At 37.6% G+C, this 22,996-nt stretch overlaps 1 protein-coding gene across 2 annotated transcripts in view; it reads right to left on the reverse strand.

The window, feature by feature from the left end:
* Window positions 1-18,050: 18,050 nt before the first annotated feature.
* Gria2 (glutamate ionotropic receptor AMPA type subunit 2) overlaps window positions 18,051-22,996 on the reverse strand; it is a 122,049-nt gene continuing 117,103 nt past the window's right edge. For both annotated transcript variants that reach the window (XM_050158737.1, XM_050158736.1), the window contains exon 17: window positions 18,051-19,732. In XM_050158737.1, coding sequence (XP_050014694.1) covers window positions 19,679-19,732 — 54 coding nt within the window. In that variant the 3' untranslated portion in view covers window positions 18,051-19,678. The remainder of the gene's footprint in view (window positions 19,733-22,996) is intronic.

Below are 22,996 nucleotides of genomic sequence, written 5' to 3' on the forward strand. Positions count from 1 at the left end.
AACATGTAAAGATATTAAAATTTGACATCTGAGGCTTTAAAGATAATTTGGTAATTAAGAGCTCTTGCTGCTCCTCCGGAGGCCCCAAGTTTGGTTTCTAGTACCCGCACTGTATGGTTCATAACCTCCTGTAACTCCAGCTCTAGAGAATCTGATGCCTTCTCTGGCCTTCAGGACATTTCAATATTCATCTACACACACACGCGCACACACACATGCACAAATAGAAACAGATACTTTTTAAAATGACTTTAGCCTAAAGACACTGAATTATAAGTCAATATGTTGCCAGTGTTTTATTTCTGGACTGGACATGAAACAAGAATTTCCTAATTCTTAGCTCCTTTTCCCAAAGAACTGACAATGAAGACTTGCATAGACTTAAACAAAGAAACAAAAAACAATAAACAGATTACTGTTTGAAACACAACAGCCCATGTGAGTGATAGTGTTTAAGGGCTTTGATTATTGTCAATGTAAGGTTCTGTATAAGGTTTAAGAGCAATAAGAGTTTGGTTCCTAAGGGGTGTAGCATGGGCAGCTTCTTTCAAAGGCAGAGAGATTAGGGAATACAATCAGGTTTTCTCTTGTGCCTGAATCTTCCCATAATGCCTCCGACTTTAATCATCTGAATATCCACTTATGCATAAGTATAAGATGGTAAATAAAGGATTCTCAGTAAAGGTTGCTAGAGCACTCAGTATGTAGCCATAACCAGTTTAAGACCAATCAGCCCTTCTATTCTTCATACCTAGAGAGGTTGTGAATACACTTGAATAGAAACTCCAAATTTGATCACTTCCAGGGGCATATAAAAATCTTCTACAGTAGTTCAAAAATAGAAGCAAGTGTAGCTCACTACAGATAGGATGTTTAGGGATTTCTGAGGTTCCCAGGGGCATTATTTGAGGTATGTGTGTATGTGTTTATGTGTGCACACGCACTGCACATACATAGTGCATGCTAGGGAAGGAACTAGACTGTTCTGTGCCTTATTACAAAAGGGATGGGATTAATAACCCCAAACCAAATGGCTAAACAGTGCCCTATTCTTGCTTGAAGCATTTTAATTCCATATTGCAAGTTATAATTGTATTTTTGTTGTAATGATTTTGCAGTTTACAGTCACAGTTTCCTTGAGCTTACTTCAAGCTATAACTTTCATCTAGAGATAAAAAGGAAGTGTGGCTCTCTTCCTTAGCCTCAGAAGGTGGCATTCTCTCCAGTACATCATCAGGCAGAGTCAAGGCTGTACCGTAAGCCAAACACTTCCTGGCCCTTGCTTTCCACTTGCTTATTTGTGGTTTGAAGAGACAGAGCAGATGTTTGCCTCTGCCTACGTAATGAGGCTTCCTATATCTGAAACAGACTATTACCATCATTTAACTGTGCGGTGTTAATGCTTGTAACAGTAATGCACAGATAGACCCAATTTTCAACTGCTGGAATTAAAAAACAAACAAGATCCCTGTGTGCTCGGAATGCAAAATAAAGCTCAGGGCATCTGTTTTGGGTGGCAGATTCTTGGTGGCCTTGTAAGATTGGTGTCTAATGAATTTATGGTGGAAATTATGTTTATAATCACACTCCTTGTACCACTGATTGATGCTCAAATGTCATTACTTTACGGAGAAACTTGCCAGTGTTCACTCCACTCTTTCCCCTTCTAACTAAGGAAAAACCCTTCCATTTCGTCCAAAAAGGTCACAATCGCCTGTCGCAGCTGCAAGTGTAAGACACACTGCATAACAACAACAACCCCTATTTTAAAATATTTTCCTATCTCCTTCTGAGGAGACATGCATACTCCTCAAGTGTAAAGGTTTTTGTTTTCCCTAGACATCAAGGCCAGTTGAACATGTCAGTTGACAGTAATTCTTAATTTCTTCTTTTAAAATTAATTATTTATTTAAAGATAGAGTTTCACTGTGTAGTTCAAGCTCATGACCTCTGCCCCCTAACCCTCTTGCCGCTGCATCTTTGAACACGGATATCACAAGTGTCCATACACATATATCTAAGTCCAGCATCATCTTCAAGCAATCTTAATATTTACTCTCAATCCAAGTTAGATGATCCTTGTTCGGACTTCCGAGTTCTGTGTGATAATTGCTTGGTTTCCTTTCCTTTCCAACCGGGAACTGCGAGCGGCAGAAGAATTCGTTCTGCTCTGTTTCACTCATGGCATTTCAAAACACTCCGGTGCAGAGCGCCAAGGAAGCCAACAAATGCTGAGTGTTAAAACCTCACCTTCTTCAATAATGATGAACATGAAACGTGAAACGACCCGCTAAAATCATCGCTGTCTTATGTTTAGCACGGAAGACTGAGGCGTTGTTGAGTGGTTAGTTCCATCGCACGCAGCTAAGATGGAGTTGAGATGGAGCTACAATTCTTTTTGTTTTTTGCTTTTAGTCCCAACCAGTTTTCACCCCATTTGGATGTGTTAACACTCTGCATTTCTTCGCCAGAAGCTGGAATCTCTCTTCTGTAATTTAGTGAAATATTTCTGAGCTTTGTTATATTCTATTATTTAAACACACTTATTTTGTCAAGTTTTGTTTCCTTGGCAGGCTACTCTGACTAGGGCGGTAATTGCCTCTACTTGATTCTGTAATTACAGACTAACCCAGGTTGGTTTGTGTGTTGTTTTGTTTGTTTTAGTCAACCTGACTTAAGCTAGAGTTTCCAATGAAGAACCTGAGTTGGGAAAACACCTTTGTTAGAGCAGGTATTCAAGCTTGTGCCTCATTTTCTTGATTACTGATGTGTTAGGGCCGGCCCAGCCCATTGTGAGTGATACTTCCCACAGGCAGGTGATGCTGGGGTAAGCAAAGAATCAAACTGAGCAAACCAGTTTCTCTTAGGACCCTGCTTCAATTCAGGCTTCCCTGGTGTGTTGTGGTCAGGGAGGAGGGGAGCTTCCTTAAGTTTCTGCCCTGACTTTCCTCAGTGCTTGGGACCTCAGGGCTGGAAACTGAAATACTAAGCCCTTTCTGACATAGTGTTTTGTCAGAAACCGTAACCCATTGCGGTGACTACTTCCAGTTATCAGCTTGACTATATTTGGAATTAGCTAAAACCCAAGTGATTGGGTACACCTCTGAGGGACTGTTTTTTTTTTTTTTTTAAATCATTTGAAGTTGGAGGATCCACTTGGAATCTGCATCTTTTGAGGTGGGAAAACCCATCTTGAATATGGGCCACACCTCCTGGCGTCAGCCTACAGAAAGGAAGCTTTTGTTCCATGCCTGCTTGCTCTTGCTTTCACGAGCAAATCCGTTTCTTCACTGGAATTCGAGCATGCTTTCTTCAAGGTTCTTATACATACAGAAGATCAGTGGCTATTTTCAGCCTTGTGTACTGAACAACTACTAGATTCCTGAAACTTTGGTCATTAGCCATTTTTAGACAAACTGGACTGTAAGGCATTCTAGTAAACCCCCCCTTCTCTCTGTATAGACCCATACTCTCAGTTCCGTGTCTCTGGAGAACCCCGGCTAATACAGGAACGCAATCACGTCTTTCACAAGAACATGTGCAGTGCTCACCTGCATCCCCTCCTCTTTGTCTTCCTCTTAGCCTCTTCTGGCTGGTTTCTTAGTGATTTCCTTTGGGAAATAATTTCTTCTACATTACGAAACAAACATTGTAATAATCCTCCTTTGTGTGCCAACCCTCCGCACCCCACGCAGTCCCTGAAATAGCAAGCTAATAGTTACCATAAGCACAAGAACTAACACTTTAACAAGATTCTCACTACTGTTTCCATGGTTACTTTTCCTATGTGTTAGAGATATAGATAGATGATAGATGATAGATAGATAGATAGATAGATAGTACATGGTAAGTACTTGTGTATACATATAAATCAAAATACTGATATCATGATTGTCATTGACCTGTTAGGCTTATACAGAATTCATTAAGATACTTCCTCTAAGAATCCATTAATTTTATATTCTGTGTATTTTTTTAATACTGAATTAAACACACACACATGGAATATAGTTTTGATATTGTGCGTTACACATCTGTCAACTGTGAATCAAAATTAGTAATTTAAAAAACCTTTAATAGACAGAGATGTTGGCTTTGTTGTATTCTTTGTTACTTAATAAATACTTAAATAACTCTCTAATATTCTGAGCTAAATATTATAAACAGAGATGATTTGAAAAATATATCCTCATTTCCCTTATTCCTTTCTCTTTCTTGCCCTGTCTCTCTTTCTCACCCTGTGTGTCTGTTTTTCTCTCTGGTGTTTGGACTTGAACCTAGTACTTTGTCCACGCCATGCTCAGCCCTCAACATCGGGCTGGTGTGACATTTTGTGAGGAATTAAAGTTTAGGCCATCTTTTGGTGACATACTAATTTTCGTCAATGGCTGTCCACACACCATATTCAAGGTATGCTGCCGTCGCAGCCGGATTAGAAATGTCACTCTCTTCCCACTTTGATTCCCGTCGTCTTCCCTTCCCCAAACAGCGAGATGTGTCTCTGGGCCTATTTTCCTTTAGGAGATTGAACCTGAAATGTGTCTGCCTCAGGCTAAAGAGTAGCTCAGGTTCTAGGTCTGAACCAAGTTGTGGACTGGTCTTTCTTTCACAATTAGTTAGTTGTCTGTGGTGATATCCTTGTATGTAAAGACAGTTGAATGTTTTTTAATTTTTGCAAAAGTTTCTATCAGGTAGTCATAAAAGTTTTTAAATATTTTGTATATTGGATTGTCAATGAAGTGAATGTTTTACAGGAAATCTTAAGGAAATTCTTCCCTTTGAACAAAAACCCACTATGTATTTTACATCTATCCTCCCAATTATGATTATGGATTTATACTCTCCTTTTGTATTCCATGCTACAACTTCCAAAAATCATTATTTTTGCCACAGAAAGCTATCTGGTATTGTTATGAGATTAATTACTTTAGCAGTGTCTTTGTTTGTAATCATAATTAGCGAGGCCCGTGATAGCCCCGAATAAAGGATAATAAGTATTTGTTTGGGGAAAAATTCATAATAAGGGTGGGGAGCCAAGGTCCCGTGTGGGCGCTGGAAGCTGCAAACAGAATGCGCACCACCACCCAAGAGAGCGGGCATGAATTTTGTCTGCCATTATCAGTTCGCAGGAAGTACCTCAGATGCCCTAATGGGCCAGTACCCAAAAGGCTATGGGCTGAATGAATTCCCACCACATTTATGTTCTTTCCTTCTCTTCTGCAACAAGAGCTTTTGATAAAACACTCCAAGAATGAGGATGAGCTTCAGGTACCACCTTAGTTCAAGTCCTAAATGCAACTCAAGACTTCATGAGTCATCTGCAGAACTGGCCTGTAGCTCCATTCACACACTGAAGAATGAGCCGGCCTTCTAGCAGCTCACAGCCTTTACCAGCTCCTTTCTACATGCACAGAAAATAGCTCTAGTTCCCCATCACATCTGTTTGGTTGTTGCTGTTGAGTGCTCTTATTTTGACAATCTAGGTTACGTCTGACCTCCTATGGTTAAGGGTAAATATCTGTTTTCTATATATTTCTCATTGTCTCCTAAACAAGCCTCATGTTATCGGTCTTTGAAACATAAGCTATTCAAATCTAGCATTGGTGAATAATCTAATATTTTCTAAGCTTTCTATTTTGACCCGGGTGTGAGTTCAGTTGTTAGAAGTAATACCTTTGGCCCAGTTTCCATTATCTTGAACCTGTTACAGGATACCTTGTTTAAACCGGAGAGCACATAATTGTTCCCATCAGTAGCCATCTCATGAGAAATGTGCATTCAAAAGTATCATTCCCTGTGACAGTCCTTCCCCTTGGAAATCACAGTAGAAGCCAGACTTTCATTGCTTTTGCTTGGGTAAGGATATTATTTTGTTTTTAAAATGGGCAGACCTAGATTGCTGCTCATAGGCAAAGAAAAAGGATTTCAATCATGTCTTATGACATGCAGCAATCAAGAAACACAGAAATATCTAATTGTTATGTGTTCGTTGAAAACGCATACTCTTCCTTATCCCATGAGAAAAAAAAAAAACAACAATTTTCAAAGAACTTGTGGGACAGTTAAGCGAACTATGTATTTCTAACTGTGTGATCTCGCTGTGTTCACTTCATGCTTATACCTCCCACAAACATTCTAACGCCCCCATAAGAATGGCTTAAATACTGCTGTGTCTTTAGGGCCAGCGCTTGGGAGTAGGAGGCAGCTGGGTCACTGTGAATGTGGTTCGTGGTCAACATGCTCTACACTTCGAGTTCCAGAACAGCCAGAGTTCCACACCAAGATTGTCTTTAAGTGTAGGGGATAATGGGCCAGAAGCCTGAATGAAGGCAGAGCTTCTGTTCTGAGCACTTCCTTAAGCAGTTCAATTGGTCTCCTTGAAGGGCCCAGTAATTGTAGCCTCAATCTATTGCTTTATTTTAAAAGACACACACACAAAATAACTTAAGTTGTTGAGTACATTTCAAACTGTTAGTACATTTAAATTTATTCAGTGTGTGTTTTCTGCCCCATTTGTGGGACTTTATCATTACTAAAACAAATCAAACTTCACTACAATAACAAAATTGTAGTTGAATTTGTTTTAACGAGAAGTAGGAGGTATCACCCTTTTCTTATCAACTTGGAACCTAACGTTTATAGAGCCTGTATTCATTACTTAATAATGAAATTGCCATTTAATGCGTCAGTGAAGGCTGTGTTGCTGTTAGAGACAACATGGTGTTCTGCAACCTAGGATGTCATCCCCCTGGCAATTCCCCTGCTTCTCTGCTCACAGGTTTGGCACTACAATTACGTGCCACCATGTTTGATGAATTTTTTAGAGTGTCAGACTTTTAAATGATAATAGAAAAAAATATTTAAAAAAGCAATCATAGACAGTTCATCTGGCTTATATTAAAGGTGCTTGTTTTGCCAAACCTGTTGACATGAGTTTGATCCCCAGGACCCACACACCTGGTGGAAGAAGAGAACTGACTCCTAAAAACTGTCCTGTGACTAACAGACGCTGTGGTCTGTGTATACTCACACATGTGCACACATATAAATAAAGCATAGATAGCTAAGCAAATGAATAATACCTAATTAAAACACTAGCAACAATGATGAAAAACATTGTTGAGAATAATGTCACACACCTGTAGTTGCAAAACTTGGGCAGTGGAGGGCAGAGAATGGCTAGTGCAAGTTTGAGGATAGCCTGGGCTACAGAGTGAGACCCTGCCAAAAAAATACTAAAACAGCATCAGCAAGAATCCAAACAAGGGCTGTGGACGTGCCTCAGAGGCAGGGCACTTCCGAATATTTCCAATCTCAGCACCCTGATGCGACAGAAAGAATCACTTGAACTGAAGAGGAAGAGAGGTGAAATTTTGAAAAGTCTAAAAAAATCTGAAGGGAGGGGAAGGGAGGGAGAGGGGGAGATAGAAGGGATGACTAGGCAGAAGCTCAGAAGAGTATCCTTTTAGTATGAAGCTGACCGACAACCAGAAGATACCAGAGGCATTGTGCATGAGAAGTTCAATATATATTAATGAGGTTTTGTAAGAACCTAGCTGATCTTAGTTTAAATTTGATTAATAGCCCATGACTGGTATACAGGAACCAACTAGTCCTACAGGCAGCCAGTAAAGGCAGACATGCCAAAATTTTGCCAGTGAGTCACAGCCACGTAGTGATACACAGATCAATGAAGATGTGTTAAATTAATATGTTAGAGTTAGCCAATAGGGGGCTGGAGAGATGGCTCGGTGGTTAAGAGCACTGTCTGCTCTTCCAGAGGTCCTGAGTTCAATTCCCAGCAACCACATGGTGACTCCAAACCATCTGTAATGAGATCTGGTGCCCTCCTCTGGAGTGTGGGTATACATGGAGGCAGAAAGTTGTATACATAATAAATAAATAAATCTTTTTTTTTTTTAAAGAGTTAGCCAATAGGAAGCTAGAGGGCCAAGCAGTAATTTAATTAACACCAGTTTCTGTGTGATTATTTCAGGAGTCTGGGCACTGGGAAATGAACAAACAGTCTCCTACTACAAATGTACTTCAAAATTCTAGAATTTGTTAAACTTACTCATCACCAGAAGACCTTGACTGAAATAAATGAAAAGAAAATGTACGGGTGATGTCAGAAGCAAACGTGCATCTATCTACAAGGCAGAGAGCAACAGAACCCAGAGATGTGAGGGTAAACATGAAGAAATTTTCTCAGTGCTAGAGAATTTTAACATGATGCCTAAGTCAAAAGCACTCACCGTGAAAACAATGTCTGTAACACATGAAGAACAGAAATCTTTTACAAGGGTAGCGCAAAAACTGAGAAAAAGCAAATAGCCAGGCAAGGTGGTCTATGTCTTTAACCCCAGCATCTGGGAGCTAAGAGGCAAGTAGATCTTTGTGAGTTCAGGGACAGTCTGATCTGTAGAGTGAGTTACAGCCTAACCAAGGTTATATCATGAGATTCTGTGTCAAAAGCACAACAATTTGAAAGTAAATATATTATTATGAAGCCCTAATTTTATACCAGAAAGCATGAATTATCATGGGAAAAGTTAAAGGTACCCTACAAACTCCAAAGGGACTACTATAGGAATAGAAAAATGGAAAAACAAACAAACAAATAAAAAAGGTCTAAAGTAGAACATTTTACTTTCCACAAAGCAATAATAATAATAACAATAGATGATAACTATAAAAATATCTAATGGTAGATTTTTAATATATCGATCAACATAATAGATATTTACCAAAATAAAAAGGAAGAGGTAAATAAAATTGAATAAAAGTGTCAAGACTCAAATCCAGCTACTTATAGTGACCCTATATTGAATACCCCGACAGGAATACGTTGAGATAAGGTGTGGGGATGAAAAAGACTAGAATGTCTCTATAAATGAGAAGCAAACTGATTTCAGAAAAAAACATATTATAGAAATGGGGGGAATTAGTTCAAAGCGGGCACAGCAATCATTCATGCACCAATATTGGAAATTCAAAAACGTGAGAAAAGATGTTTTTATCTGATAAAAAAGACAGAAAATTGACAATGATGGATACTTCTACACTGCCATCTCATGACCAAGAGAGCAGCTGAGCCTATCACCAACTTAACCTAAGCGGTATTCTTCAATAATCAAGTCTGCATTAACTGCAGAGCATTTTTCTTGATTCTTAAAGTGTTTCGGTCATATCAACTATATACTCAGATCAAAAAAATTAATTTTGAATTAACAACAAAAAAAGATATCTGTACTGTTCTGAATATTTGAAAAATAACACACTTCTAAGTGACAATGAATTCACAAAGAATGAAAGGGGATGATGGAAAATATTGTGACTAAGATAAAAATATAATATGTCATATTATCATTCCTGTGATGCTGTTACAATGGTTCTTAGAAGGAAAATGTGAGCAGAAAATAACCAGTATATCAAAAGAAACCTCTGAAGTTACTTCATACTCAAGATAAAGAAACCATAAGAAACAAACAAACAAAGCTAAAAGTAACCAAAAAAAAAAGACACAATAAAGTTTAGAACAATGGTGAAGGCGATAAAACACAATGTTGAACTGTACTAAAATTAGCTGTTTTTTAAGTCTGAAAATCAGCAAAATCAATAAACCTGAGGGCAGACTAGGCAGGCAGAGCCAGCTCCCACCTCCCACCACAGGGAGTGAAGAGCACACCGTTACTCCTGCTTTTATCACTAGTGTAAATGGAATAATGGAATAGGACTAAACTTTTATGCCAGGAAATTCAACAACTACAATTATGTGAACATAGCTTTGAAGATACAGAATGCAAATGGATTTAATATAATTATATATTCTGATCAAGGTAACAATTTTTCCTTTTTATTTCTAAGGTTAAAGTGACAAAAATCATATTTGATTTCTGTCATGAGTGGGTTCTTAAGTAATTACTGGCTTTCCTTGGGGGTTTATAAGCTTCAAGTCAGTTGCCCCAAGCAGCAACAGAAAAGTCACAAGTTAGCAACTTTGGCTGTGAGTTACCTTACTCTCTGAAGAGTGGGTGGTCATGCCTCCTCCATAAAGCCTGACCTCCAGACAAGCCTTTTCTGTCCCCCATTCTAAGATTCGAGGAGGAAGGAAAGGCCGGCATGATGTGGCTTGGGAACAACACAAAGAAGCAAATGTCTCTCACATAAGCCTGAAGCGTTGAGCAAGGAGTAAATGGTTAAATTCTTCATTAGAAATAAAAACCAATAACTTTGAAGCAAGCGGCTTTGCTTCAAAACAGTCAAAAAGTAAAACCCATTTTCTGATGGATTACGTTCCTGCCTTTTGCATTTTCCGGTTCCCTATGGGCTGCCTTTTAAAGACAATCAGCTCGCTGAATTTTTAGCTTGACAATAAAAGGACAGTGTCTGTCTTTAGACACTGAGTGCTCCAAAGACAAAATGAAATATAAGCTCCACACTCCTAGCTTGAATAAGATGTGTGCTAATGGAGAGTGACTTAGCATACAAACTACTCCATAAAATGTGTTGCAGGAGAGCCTTTCTTTGGCATGAGTAAGTTGCTAGGTAGCTAACAGCACTGTGAGATGAGCTCAGCAGGACTTTAGAGGGATCTCGGGAGAGCGGGTGATGCTCCTTCATCAATCAGTTCTACGAACTTAAGGAAAACAACAAAGGGGCCGTTGCAATATGGGATTTCCTTTTGGAAAGCATCCGGGCCAGCAATAAAACATGTCTGTAGCTATACTAGTCAAATCGTCATTTGTTAAATACAAAATATATCTGGAAGAGAAGAAATATGAAGTTGTCAGGATAGGACAATCAAACCTGTAGACAAAGTATTTGAGAAGCCTGAATGTAGAGAAATGGTCTTAATAAGACCTTAGATTTAGATATTTCTTCTTTCACGCTTTGTGCTTTCATGGTCTAACCATGTAGGACAGAGTTCTCTTCATAAAATGGTATTGTACCTGGCAAACCAGTTTGAGCTGTTATCATAGGCTGAGCATTGTATTACATATTTTAGCATGTATCATGTGACTTGTGCAGTTGCAAGAAATGAATGCTGCAATTATTGCCATTTTCCTGTTGTTCAGTTAGAGCAGTTTCCGACAAACACGAAATGGGTTTCAGTTACAGATAGGCTACTAAGTCATCAGTTCAGCTGTAGTGTAACATGTCTGCTTCCCAATTCTCCATCCTTTTTGTTTGTCTAACTCCCTTCCTTCTTTCTTTCCTACTTTCACTTTTCTTTCCCCCTTTTTCTTTCCTTTCTCTCTTCCTCCCTCTTACCCTTCCTCCCTCCCACCCTCGCTTCCTTCTTTTCTTTCCTTCTTTCCTTCCTTTCTCTTTTTGGACATCAGGGACCAAACACCTGATCTTGCATTCTACAACTGAGCCACACCCCTAATCGTCTTGCTTTTTGATTCAGTTTTAAAGTACGGTCTTATTATATTGCCAGGCTACCCTTGAATTCACCCAGAAGCCCAGGCTGGCTTGAATCTATGACTCCTCTGCCACAGCTTTACAAGCAGCGTCCTCCACAGGCTGGTGCTCCCCTCCTGACTGAATATCCTGTTCTTCACCATGTCCCACCCTCCTTTCTGTGGAATTTACATACGCACTCAGATTTCCTATTTTTTAGGGTGATAGAATTCTATATTTATTGTTTGTTGCTCTCATGGTAGTTAGGAAAGGATAATGTTCCCAGATCCTGGACTATCAGATTGCAGGTCATCCTGGTCAGAACCTTTGGAAATGAGGCTGGACTGCAGACTAAGGTTCAAGATTATACGCTTGTGTGGGAGAAGAATTCTTTCCTGGAGTCTCTCATACTGGGTTAATAATTGTTTGGTTGATGTTTTGATGTCATGCTTGCTTTGCTTTGCCTTTTAATTCTGACCCACTGCATTGTACCTCGACACGTCAGGCGTTCGTCTTGGGTATCACTGAGCCGTGAAAGGATGGTATCCAGCATGTGTTAGTTTCCCATTTTTGTTTGGATAGACCTCTGAGGGGCTGTGAACTGGCTCTGTTCTGGGTGATCAAGTTCAGCTTATCTGGTTTATCTTTGGTGACATCTGCCACAGGAACTCCAGCAGTCCCATCTCTTTGAACCTCATTTACACAGTCTAAACTCTCTTTCCTTGGGCTTCTACTCATCTGGGTGATTCCTCCTTTCCCCCCTGTGAACACCAATGTACAGGCATCTGCACTGTGACCACCCAAGTAATATTTAATTGGGTCGCCCAGTTTCAAATGCTCTCTTTGTGATGAGAACTCTGAACATGGGTATCTCTGAATAAGTGAATCCACAGGACACTTGACTTCTAGAAAAGCATGTCAATTTATATTACCCAAGCATGCTCACTGGTTTTCTTTCCCTTCCCAATAAACCATACAAAATCACACAATCAAACAACTTAGTCTTCCCTGTGTCTTAGTTCTTTCCCACTTCCAGGAACAGTGTTCCTATGTTTGGACTGCATTCACAATTTAATCTTGCTGAGGCTTCTCTTCATATGTTACTCTTGGCCTCCCATCACACTGTCCAGGTCTTTTCCTCTAACTCTGTCTACTTAGGACTCTGTAGATGGAGTTTTGCCAGACTTCCTTCCTGTCCTTAAAGGCAATCACCAAACTCAAGAACCGTGCAAAAGTCATTTTTCTATCATTATTTTAAAAAATGCAAAGTCCTTAACATGATACCAAACTTTAAAATATCCAAACTATCAATGCTACTGAATGACTTAGATTTTTCTTTATCTAGTGCTTTCTCATTCTGTTTCTTTCTTTCCTTCTTTCTCTTTCCTCCCTTCCTTTCTTAGTCCCTGATTCTCCCTTTTTTCTTCTTTCATTTCTTATTTTTTGAGCCATCATTTCACAATTTTACCCAAACTGATTACCAATAGCTTAGCTCAAATTACCCTCTTACCCTGCCTTCTGAGGGTCAGGATATCAAGCATTCAGCCATAACTTTTCAATTTTATTTCTAACCACTACCTTCCAGACCTATTTGTTCAAGGCACTTACTGTTAAATCTAGTTCACCTGGTTTCTTGAATTTTCACTTACAGCATTTTAAGCATTTAATCTCATTGGTTTCTGGTTGATTTTTAAGCATGTTTTAGGGATGGCATATATTTCCTGACACCTTATGAATGAAAACATTCCCACTTATCTTTGCCACTGTATATCACCTAATTTCCTTCCTTGTCCCTGTCACATTCTAGAGGGCATTGATTTCTCTGTTTATTGCCAGTTAACCTACAGGCACTAACTTCTATGAAAATAAATACTCCTTTTATTATGACTTACACCTTCTACACCCAGAGCAAAGTAAATAAAAAGCTGGTAAAAGAAAGATAACATAAAATATACGGAAACATTTTTCTAAATACCTTTCCCTACACATAGACATCATCCTGTCTTTTTCAATTGCATTGAAAAATAATATAGAGTGGGTAAAGATGTGTGATTGGCCATTTATCGGTGAATGCATGAATATGAAAGGTTCTTAAACCATATACCATCATCCATAGGGACACAAAATCAGGGACTGTATGACACTGAGCAAAAACCTTATACCTGGAAAACCAAAGCTTTAGTTAACATTGAGTCTAATGTACTTACTGTCTTTCCTAGTTTCTATTTCTGATAGTACTAGTTCATTTTTATTGATTGAGTACAATGTTTTTACTATCAAATTAACACCAAATGATAACTAATGTCAGTAGAAGTAGCCAATTGGCAGTTAAATTCAGTTTAATTATTAAAATGCAATTAACTTGCAGTATGAATAGTTATTAATATGACCAGGAACTTTGACAAAATGTGTGAAATACTTCTTGACTTTCAAATATGGGTTGTTTTCCCATGGGTTGTTTTGCCTTAAATTTTCCTTTCCATGACAAAAACCTTGACTACATGACAGGGTTGGGTAAGTGACAATCCTTACAGGACGTAGGGAAAGGCTTACAAAACACAAACCAGAACATTCAAGAATGCCGAAACCATCCTAATATATTTCCTGTCTCAAGATTGCTTTAGGTGCTTCTCCCATGCTGTACTACATTCAAAATTCTATTTGATATAATTTGTTGGGAAAATTAGCAGAGATGGCCTTTACGCAATAGATCTTATTGAGAAATTTTTCAGCCCAAAGAGAAGGCAAAAGTCAGATGTCATGGCAGACACATGTAATCGTTGGGCATTCAAGAACCTAAAACAAAAGGATTGTTGGAGTATGAGGCCATCTTGGGATATATACTGAATTTTAAGTTTGAAGCATGCCTGGACAGCATACAAGTGCCATTTCAAAAACTAAAGGGAGTATTTGATGCCATCTCCCAACATTTAACCTTTCCTTCCTGTAATTGCAACCTGCTCTGAGTCTCTGCCTCAGATGCTGTCCATTCAGGCCTATCTGTCTGTTTATTGTGGCACATGAATTCTTTTCCACAATTATCTCTGCCAACTTTCTTTTATAGGCCATTCCAGAAGTTCAAAATATGTAGGAGTGTATACTTTTCTCAAGTCAATATCATAAGGCACACATATGCTGTAATCAATGGAGTGTTCAATAAAGACCTCCTGAATGAATTAGAAAACAAATTGAACCTGCAGCTCATAAAAATCATATAGAAAAACTAGAATTGCATATAAGAGACAAATAGAAACAACTGTAGAAGACCTTGGGCACTTTGCTTTTTGGTGTCTTTTTGATAAACTACAGGAGCAGCAGAGTTCTGTACTGAAGTGTGGTGGAGTAATATATACTCGTTCAGTCAACACAAGAGAACTAAAGGTGCACAGAAAAAGTGATCGTGAGCCTTTTGGGACTCTGTCAACAGACAGCCTAGGTATGACTCTTCACACAAGTAGTGATAACAGATATTAAAATGAAACCCATTGTAATTTAAAGAATACAAAATTAAGAGCCATTCAGTAATATTTCCTGCTGTCTTAAAGAATGTTCAAAATGCCTAGATTGATGATATATGGTCATCAATATGTAAATGGGAAATGAGGGGTGGATTTTAACACTAGAAAAGTATTTCCAAATTTTCCACATTTACCAAAAGAATTAAATCCATTTATGTCTTTCTGCATGTAAGGACATTTACCTTTTCCTTGGTAGCTTAGCACCCAAATGTAACCAAAGGAGAGAAGCTTTTATTGGAAAACACCACAAACTCAGTTCTGTGCGGTATGAGGTTGAAGTATTTGTGATGACTTCTAGCTAGAACTAGAGTGATCTAAAATTGCCTCATTTCACAGAAGAAATGGACATATTGATAACACCAATCTCATCAATACTATCTTAAAAGTATTGATACCTGTAAAATAATAACTGGTACCTAACCATATTTTTTCAATGCCTATTAACTAGTATTATTAATATTTGGAAGGGGAGGCAGGTTTTCACTATATTGAACAATATTCCTACCCTGCTCTCCCAAATGCCAAGAAGTATTAACAACACTTATAAATATTAATAACAATGGAAAGTTGAATGACTTGTTCTGGAACTCAGAGCTATGCAGACATATTTGCAAAAAAAATCAGTGTAATGATGATCAATTATGTGTAGGGGAAAAGATGATTTTTTTAGAATACAGGAAATAATTTGAACACAAAATATAGAGATAGCTGGGGAAAAAATCACCTGTTGATATCTATAGTCTTTTCATACATAGAATTTACTAAGTGAAGTCACCTGTGAAGAAATTAAAATAATCCCTGAACTGTTTGAGAAGATGTCATTCAAAATATTGCTAAATAATAAACTTTCATAAGATGTTGTAGACTATTTAACTAAAGACTTGTTACGTGTGCTTAGCGGCATTTCTTTAATGATGTAAGGCTATGTGTTTAATTATGTAAAGGTGTGTTGCTGTTGTGAATGCCTGCCTAAGGCACATGATTGGTCTAATTAAGAGCTGAATGGCCAACAGCTAGGTGAAGAGGATAGGAGAGGCCCGTGGGCAGAGAGAATAAGGAGAAGGAGGAGGAATTTAGAGGTGAACAGAATGATTGAAAAGAACTAGAGAGAGAGAGGGAGATGTTCGGGGCCAGGCAGACAGACATGGAAGAAGCAGAAAAAGTCAAACATACAGAAAAAGAAAGGTAAAAATCCCTGAGGCAAAACATAGAGGAAGAGAAACAGTTCAGTTATAAGAGATAGCAAGAAAAGAGGTAAGCTAAGGCCAAGCATTCAAAACCTAGTAAGTCTCTGTGTCTTGACTTGGGAGCTGGTACGGTATAGGACGAGAGCTATCTTTCAGGAACCTGGTCATAGAATATGATTTGAGAACAGCATCCCATTCAATTTAAAATAGTTTCTGTGGGAAAGAAAGGGCATGCATTGAATTTGACGCCATTTGCTTTGCAGCTCTGCCCTAGCTCCACACTCGGGGGCGGGGGGGGGGAAGGGGGAAGGGGGAGGGATAGTTGATTGGTTAGCACATTCACTGTTTTCAGATGGTGCAGGAGCAGCCACTGGATCATGCTTGTCAGGAAACTCATTTCAGCATACGTGACTTAGTCTTCTCAACCACAAACACTGTTATGCCATAGATCTGCCACGAAATGTCCCTGTCCCTTCATGACTTACACAGGGATGTCTGAATGCTTTGCAGAAGTCTAAGCCCTACGTGTCAGTTTTGGGGTTGGATGGGTTTGTGTCTTCTGCATTTTGGAATACTTTTACTATAAATGATCTATGTTCCTTCAAGGCAGTGTTTTCAGTGTGTTACTGCAGCCATCGTGTTAAAGTACAAGGCCATATGTCACCCCTTACAAATTATTTAAGCTCTTTGTACCCTCTATGCCTCAGACTCCTCATTTGGAAAATGAGAATGAATGATTACAGTAGTGCATATTTTATGAGTGTGGCACAGAATTCATACTTATTAACTGCCAACTATTCTTTTAAATTAAATATATAATAAATATATAATTAAAAAATTATTTTAAATTAAATATTAAATATGTAATTTAAAAATGTTTTAAAAACTCAAAGATGAATGAGACAGATTTATTCTCTACCACACGATTATATTGAAGTTAGAGTATAGAATGTTTAAGCGAACCATTAGTTTATAACAATAATATACTAGACAGATTCCTACTAAGCGCAATATTTGAACAGAGCTAGTTTTGCAAATTCATCTTTGTTTCCGGTCCAGCGGGCTAGGAAGAGAATTTCTTCAATCCATCTGACAGATGGCTAGACTTTTATTAATCTATGTACGGGGATATTCATGTGCAGAGTAGTAGCGAGGGAAGGGAGAGGAACGGACCAAATCGTCCTTGTCATGTTGATTCCAGTGAAGGAGGGGTAGATGAAGGATGGGAAACCTTAATAGAAAGCTCGGTTATAACGAAGAAGGAAAAGGAGGAACGCTATGCCTGTTTCCAACATAAAATGGCAAATTTTACATTTATGGAAGTGGTTTCCTGTTCTGCCATCAAAGTATGTAATAATGCAGAGAAAAATAGCTGTTATCTAAACCAACAGAATCGCTCCACACAAAACTATTCCTCTGTCTTGGAATTCACTTATTAACGCATCGTTTATATGCAAACTTACATAAGCTGCAAACCCATATATTACTGTTTTCTGATCTAACAAACTAAAATTTATCAATGTAAATGCAGGATTCTGGTTTCGGGTTTGGTTGACTTTGACTCATGTTCCCAAATTACAAAGTTTATTGATTTGTTAAGCTCTTTTCAATTAGTCATAACAATGTATTATAAATTATTTAACATGTTTCAAACTTAGAAACTGAGAATGTATTTTAATAATTTTATGAATAATTATAAGAATAAATACTACAGACATTATGGAATATTTTTAATACACACATGAACATACACACACAGAAACACACAAAAACATTAAATCAAAATGAACAGACACGTTTGTCTCATTAACACGAATAGCTAACACAATAATGCATATAAACAGACTTGACAACCTTTTAAGATACAGATTAAGTATAATGATAAATCCAAAATTGCATTTCATTCTAAAAATAACCTAAGTAGAAGTGACAGCGGCACTGCTAATCTGCACTCACTCCTGGGAACTAAGGCACAGATGTGTGAGGACATACCGAGAACACTTGACAGCTATGACCTAGGAATCCCGTGCAATGTGTTGTTATACCTGTCTACAAGACATATGGTTTAGATGCATAAAAATATTCTATAATTTGTTCAACAACCACCCAAACAGGGTTTGACTCGGGAATGGAGCTGAAGACTAGAAAGCAGAGGCCAAGTAAGAATGTTAGGTGTTGCTACTTTTGACTTTAATAGTCTACGTATTTGTTTCAAGACCCTTACTAATCACTCCCATGGTGCTGTTGCATAAACCTGTGAATTTACACAAAAGTGCTTCTTTAGGTAGGAATCCAATACATCCAAAACTTAAATCACAAAACTCCTATAACAATAGGAATTTTTATATCAAAAAATTTTTGACCAAAAGATGCTGAGAAAAATATTATAGATTTCTGAAAAACCTGTAAATTGTATTATGAAAAGTTGAATAAAATAAATGGAAAATATACATTTCTTAATTTTTAATTGAGATTGATTCTGATGCTTAGCAAATGTAGTTTTACCTATTATTACTAGTAACAGGATGAGTAGCAATGATTAAAATAAGTGACTTTAACATGTGCACTCCTAAATCATATATATATATATGTAAATTGAAACTGTTAATTCTTCTAAAATCTTTCTCATTTTAAGCAAACTAGTTCTCTTGAGTTCATGTATGATTTAATACAAATGAAATAAATTAAACAATAATAAATATTGCTATCTTCTTTTAACCATTTGCATTGATAAATTCTGAATTGATCTCTTCATGGTTGGGAAATTATCTGCTGTCATTTAAATTTCAGTTGCCATTTGATCGCAATATACTGTTTCTCTACGGACTCAAAATCTTCAAAGGCCATACAAAATACACATATCAAGTGAGATGGATTTTAGGTACATGTAAGCTAAACTATGTAGGAAGCAGAGGTTAGCATAGTAAAATTGTGGTGTTTATTGGTAAACTGAATTGGACTCTGTGAGAACAGAGGTAGAACATAAGGGAGCAACTTATATAAGCTTTCTTTGAGTGGGAAATTTGAGTCCATTTTAGGGAAGATTTCTGATGAATGTTACCAGACCACTGTCCTGCGTTAAAGAATGAGTACTGGTGGAGTGGAGGCATCATTCTTAGTTGTCAGAGAATAACTCTGAATCCACATTATTTCTGTGTGACTGGGAACTCATCAGAAGCATGAAACTTCTTAAGAATACAGGCTTTGAATTTAGCGCTTACTTTTAATAAATACTACTTAAGAATAGATTCAATAAGCATTTCTTAGCAAAAATGGGCAAATTAGTGAGTTATGAATGGATGCTCTCAGGTAAAACTGACTAGCGTCTTAAGATGATAAAAACCATTTATAACCGAATAACAAAGACTTTTTTTTTTTTGCACTGAGTGGCACTCCCATGCATGAGCCTGCTTCTTCAAGCATCACTTAACAAAAGATACAGTCTTTCCTTTCATCATTCCGGGAAACTGTGCTAGTATCCACATACTCCAGGTGAGGAGACACAGAGAGGTGAGGGAAATGGGGAAGGAAAAGCTAGAGTCCTGGACTTGACTCCCTCCCAAGAGTTTAATCCACTCCCCCACATTCCAATTTACAGTAAAATGAAATTGGCACATTAACCTGAAAGGAAAAAGAAAGAAAGAAAATGACCAAATTTATTCAGTAAATTCAGGCATAATAAATAATACTGAGTTTATTCGTATCTGAAAGGAGTTTGGCTGTTAATAGAAAAATTAGCTTATTCTTTACTTAGTGAGAGAAAGGGCAAAGAAATCTTAAAATCCTAGGGAGTTGAATTAGCATAAAGAACAGGCTGTGTTAATGGTGAGGTGGCTTTCCTAAGCCCTGATGGGAAAACATAAGGCAGCATTCTCATTCTTCCTGCCTCATCAGAGCACCCCAAGTCCTCCAGGCACTCCCCAGATTGCGAAGCCTTTCAGTGCATGGGGGAACGTACCAAATCGGCAAGGGTTGGGTCAGAATATGTAGGTGAGGCATCTGTGGAGCCAAGCAGAAACTTTCTACTTCATTTGAGAAATTCCTAATCCTTTGTCATTAAAAAGACTTGGAAAGCATCATCGTGCCTATTTCTCACAAAGTGACCTGCATTGCAAATACTCTTAAAACAAAATCTCTCATGAGGCAAGTAAAGCTTAGATGGAAGACGTAGGGAAGGGATATGATGGCATAAGATAAACAACTAAACCCTGCAGGACCACATGAAGTATAACAAATGAAAAGTGTTAGCTGTATCTAAGGGTTCAAAGAGAATTTAAAATGTAAAGCAAGAAGGGGTTACATAGAGAAAGGACATGAAGCGTTTACAAATTCTTTCTGATCCAGATTAGCTCTGGGCATTTCCCTTGGAGCTTGTGGCATGTTTACATGAATAGATTTGAAACATCGTTACTTGGAGTATTGTGTGCTGGTTTGCTCTTTTAAAACATACAGTGTTATTGTGTATTTAACAAAATGTCCTGCGCTATGCTTTAACCAAGACAAGTCATTAAAAGCCTTAAAGAAAAAAGATTTAATTCAATATGTTACAGATCACCCGGTTCTTCCTCAAGCTTTTATTGAGCATACCAGAGCAGTGTGCGCATACTTACCCATCTTCCATGGTGGTGTTGTAAAATTAACCAGTGTTAAGTGCCAAAGCACCTTGTACCATCTTTCCATTTCTAAAGCACATGGGAAACTTTCGGACACTTCCTTTAGTAAGCTTCCTGTGAATCTATTCATATAGATTTGTCAAGCTTATCTAATCTAACTGTCCAAAGTCAGCACTGTACTATGGTTGGTGTACGTATTTCCAACTAATGTTGATGTGATAAAGAATCTTTGTAAGTCATTCCATCAAACCCCTGCTTATTCCATATGAGTTAAAAGTAAAAAACCCAAAAGGTACCTTTGAATTGACAACTGCACTGTCTTTCACAAGACAGACTAGTGGACCACCCAAAAGAAAGGCACAATCAACTTGATCAGCAGAAAACAAGTTTAAATACACCAAAATTCATCCACAAGAGAAGTCCTTGGGTAACTCTAATCATATAGACAAGTACCTCCAGAATGCCACGAGATAAAGAAAGGGAGAAAGTGGAGAAACTGGTGAATCACAGTCTAAATGAACTGCAAGAGGTTAAAAGAAAACCTTTTAAAAAATAATATTATGGGGCTGGGGAATTCCTCAGTCATTGAGAGAGCACACTTGCCGTTGCCCCAGATTCGTTTCCCAAACCCATCATGGGAGCTCACAAATATTAATAACTCCTGTTCTAGGTCTGGTGCATCTGGGCTCATCTTAGCTACCAGCAGACACTTATACTCAATGTGCACTTCCCACACCAGATACACACGCGTGCGCTTATTAAAAATAAAAATGATTGACATCATCAAGGCATGGTAGGTACTGGAAATATTTTCGTAGGAATATTGGTAGTAATTCTCTGCTTATTCTCAGTGTACTATCACGATCCATCAAAATATCCACAGCGTTTAGAGACTTGAAATGTAAAATGACTGTGTTTTAAGCAGATGCACCCATATATTCATGTGTTAAATATTTGATACATTTAAGTATAAAAATTTTATAAATTTATGGGCAAGTTTGAAGAGCTATAATGTTAGAATAACTTTAGAGAACATGTTAATAGGATTGGGTTCAAATGACCGGCTTTGTGAATAAAAGTTAAAATGGAAAGAATTTTTCTTTAAGTCAAAATAAATGGACAATGTTTAAATATCAAACCATAAATATTTTAAAGCGAGTTTCTTTCCTGCTTTTTAATGTGAGTACCATAGCAGATGCAATGATGGCACAGTAGAATGGCCGATACAAAACATGGCATTTTATCAATGGAGCACATTACAAACTCATTAGCCACACTTCCATATATGCCCAAAGCCCTCAATGACTATGGGTATGGAATATCAGAATTACTACTCATCCTATTTTAAATTTCAGAAGACATTCTAATTTTTTTCTCTTCATACATAGCTGACAAACCGAGCAGAGATTCCCCTCTTTTACTAGAAACATCTGGATTTATTTGGGGATAATATAAGATACACTTATTTGGCTTCTCATTCTTAGATTGATGTACTATTAAGTAAAAACCGAAAAAAAAAGGATCTTGACTTTATATAAGAACATATTTTATGTATGACTGAAGTTTCACAACACTCTGAAAAAAACCATCAGATGTTAAGTTTAAAAATAAAATTAAAAGCATTTTCTGACATAGCACACATGAAAAATTGGAAATCCCAGTATCTTCAATAGAAGTTGTAGAGATTGTATGTCTCCTTGGAGTGTGTCACCCACTTAACACAGCAGAGAACAAGGCCCTATACTGTAAGCAAAAAGTACAGTGAAGGGCAGTTGTAAATTTACATAAGAATAGTTCATAAACATTTTGGTCTTTCCATAACAGTTTATATAAAATGAATAAAAAAACCTTTAGACAGCTGTCATCACTCTTATTGGAGCACTTATCACTTAAATGCACACAGACACATCTATACAGCAATAAACTGATACACTGTTACATGGATATTGAACTAGGTTTTACTGCCTATAACTGAGCTCTGCGTTAGCCAATCAACATTATCCACACTTGAGATACTCATACATTATGTATTCGTGTCATGTCATATCTATAAAAACATGAAAATATAACTTTACATTATTTCAATTATTTACATTAGTTCAAGCTTGACAGAGAAAATTGATAAGCTCAATTTTTGGAAGAGTAGGGCCCAGAGGTACAATAAATAGCGTTGATTGTATATAGTCATCTCTTTCATAATTTTTAAAAACTCATTGTAAGTACAATATGGAAATAATTAGTCTGCAATTTGGTCATTCTAGCATTTATTATT

This window comes from Alexandromys fortis, unplaced genomic scaffold, assembly GCF_014885135.2.
Source record: "Alexandromys fortis isolate MF-2015 unplaced genomic scaffold, M_Fortis_MF-2015_v1.1 scaffold_102, whole genome shotgun sequence".
NCBI lineage: Eukaryota > Metazoa > Chordata > Mammalia > Rodentia > Cricetidae > Alexandromys > Alexandromys fortis.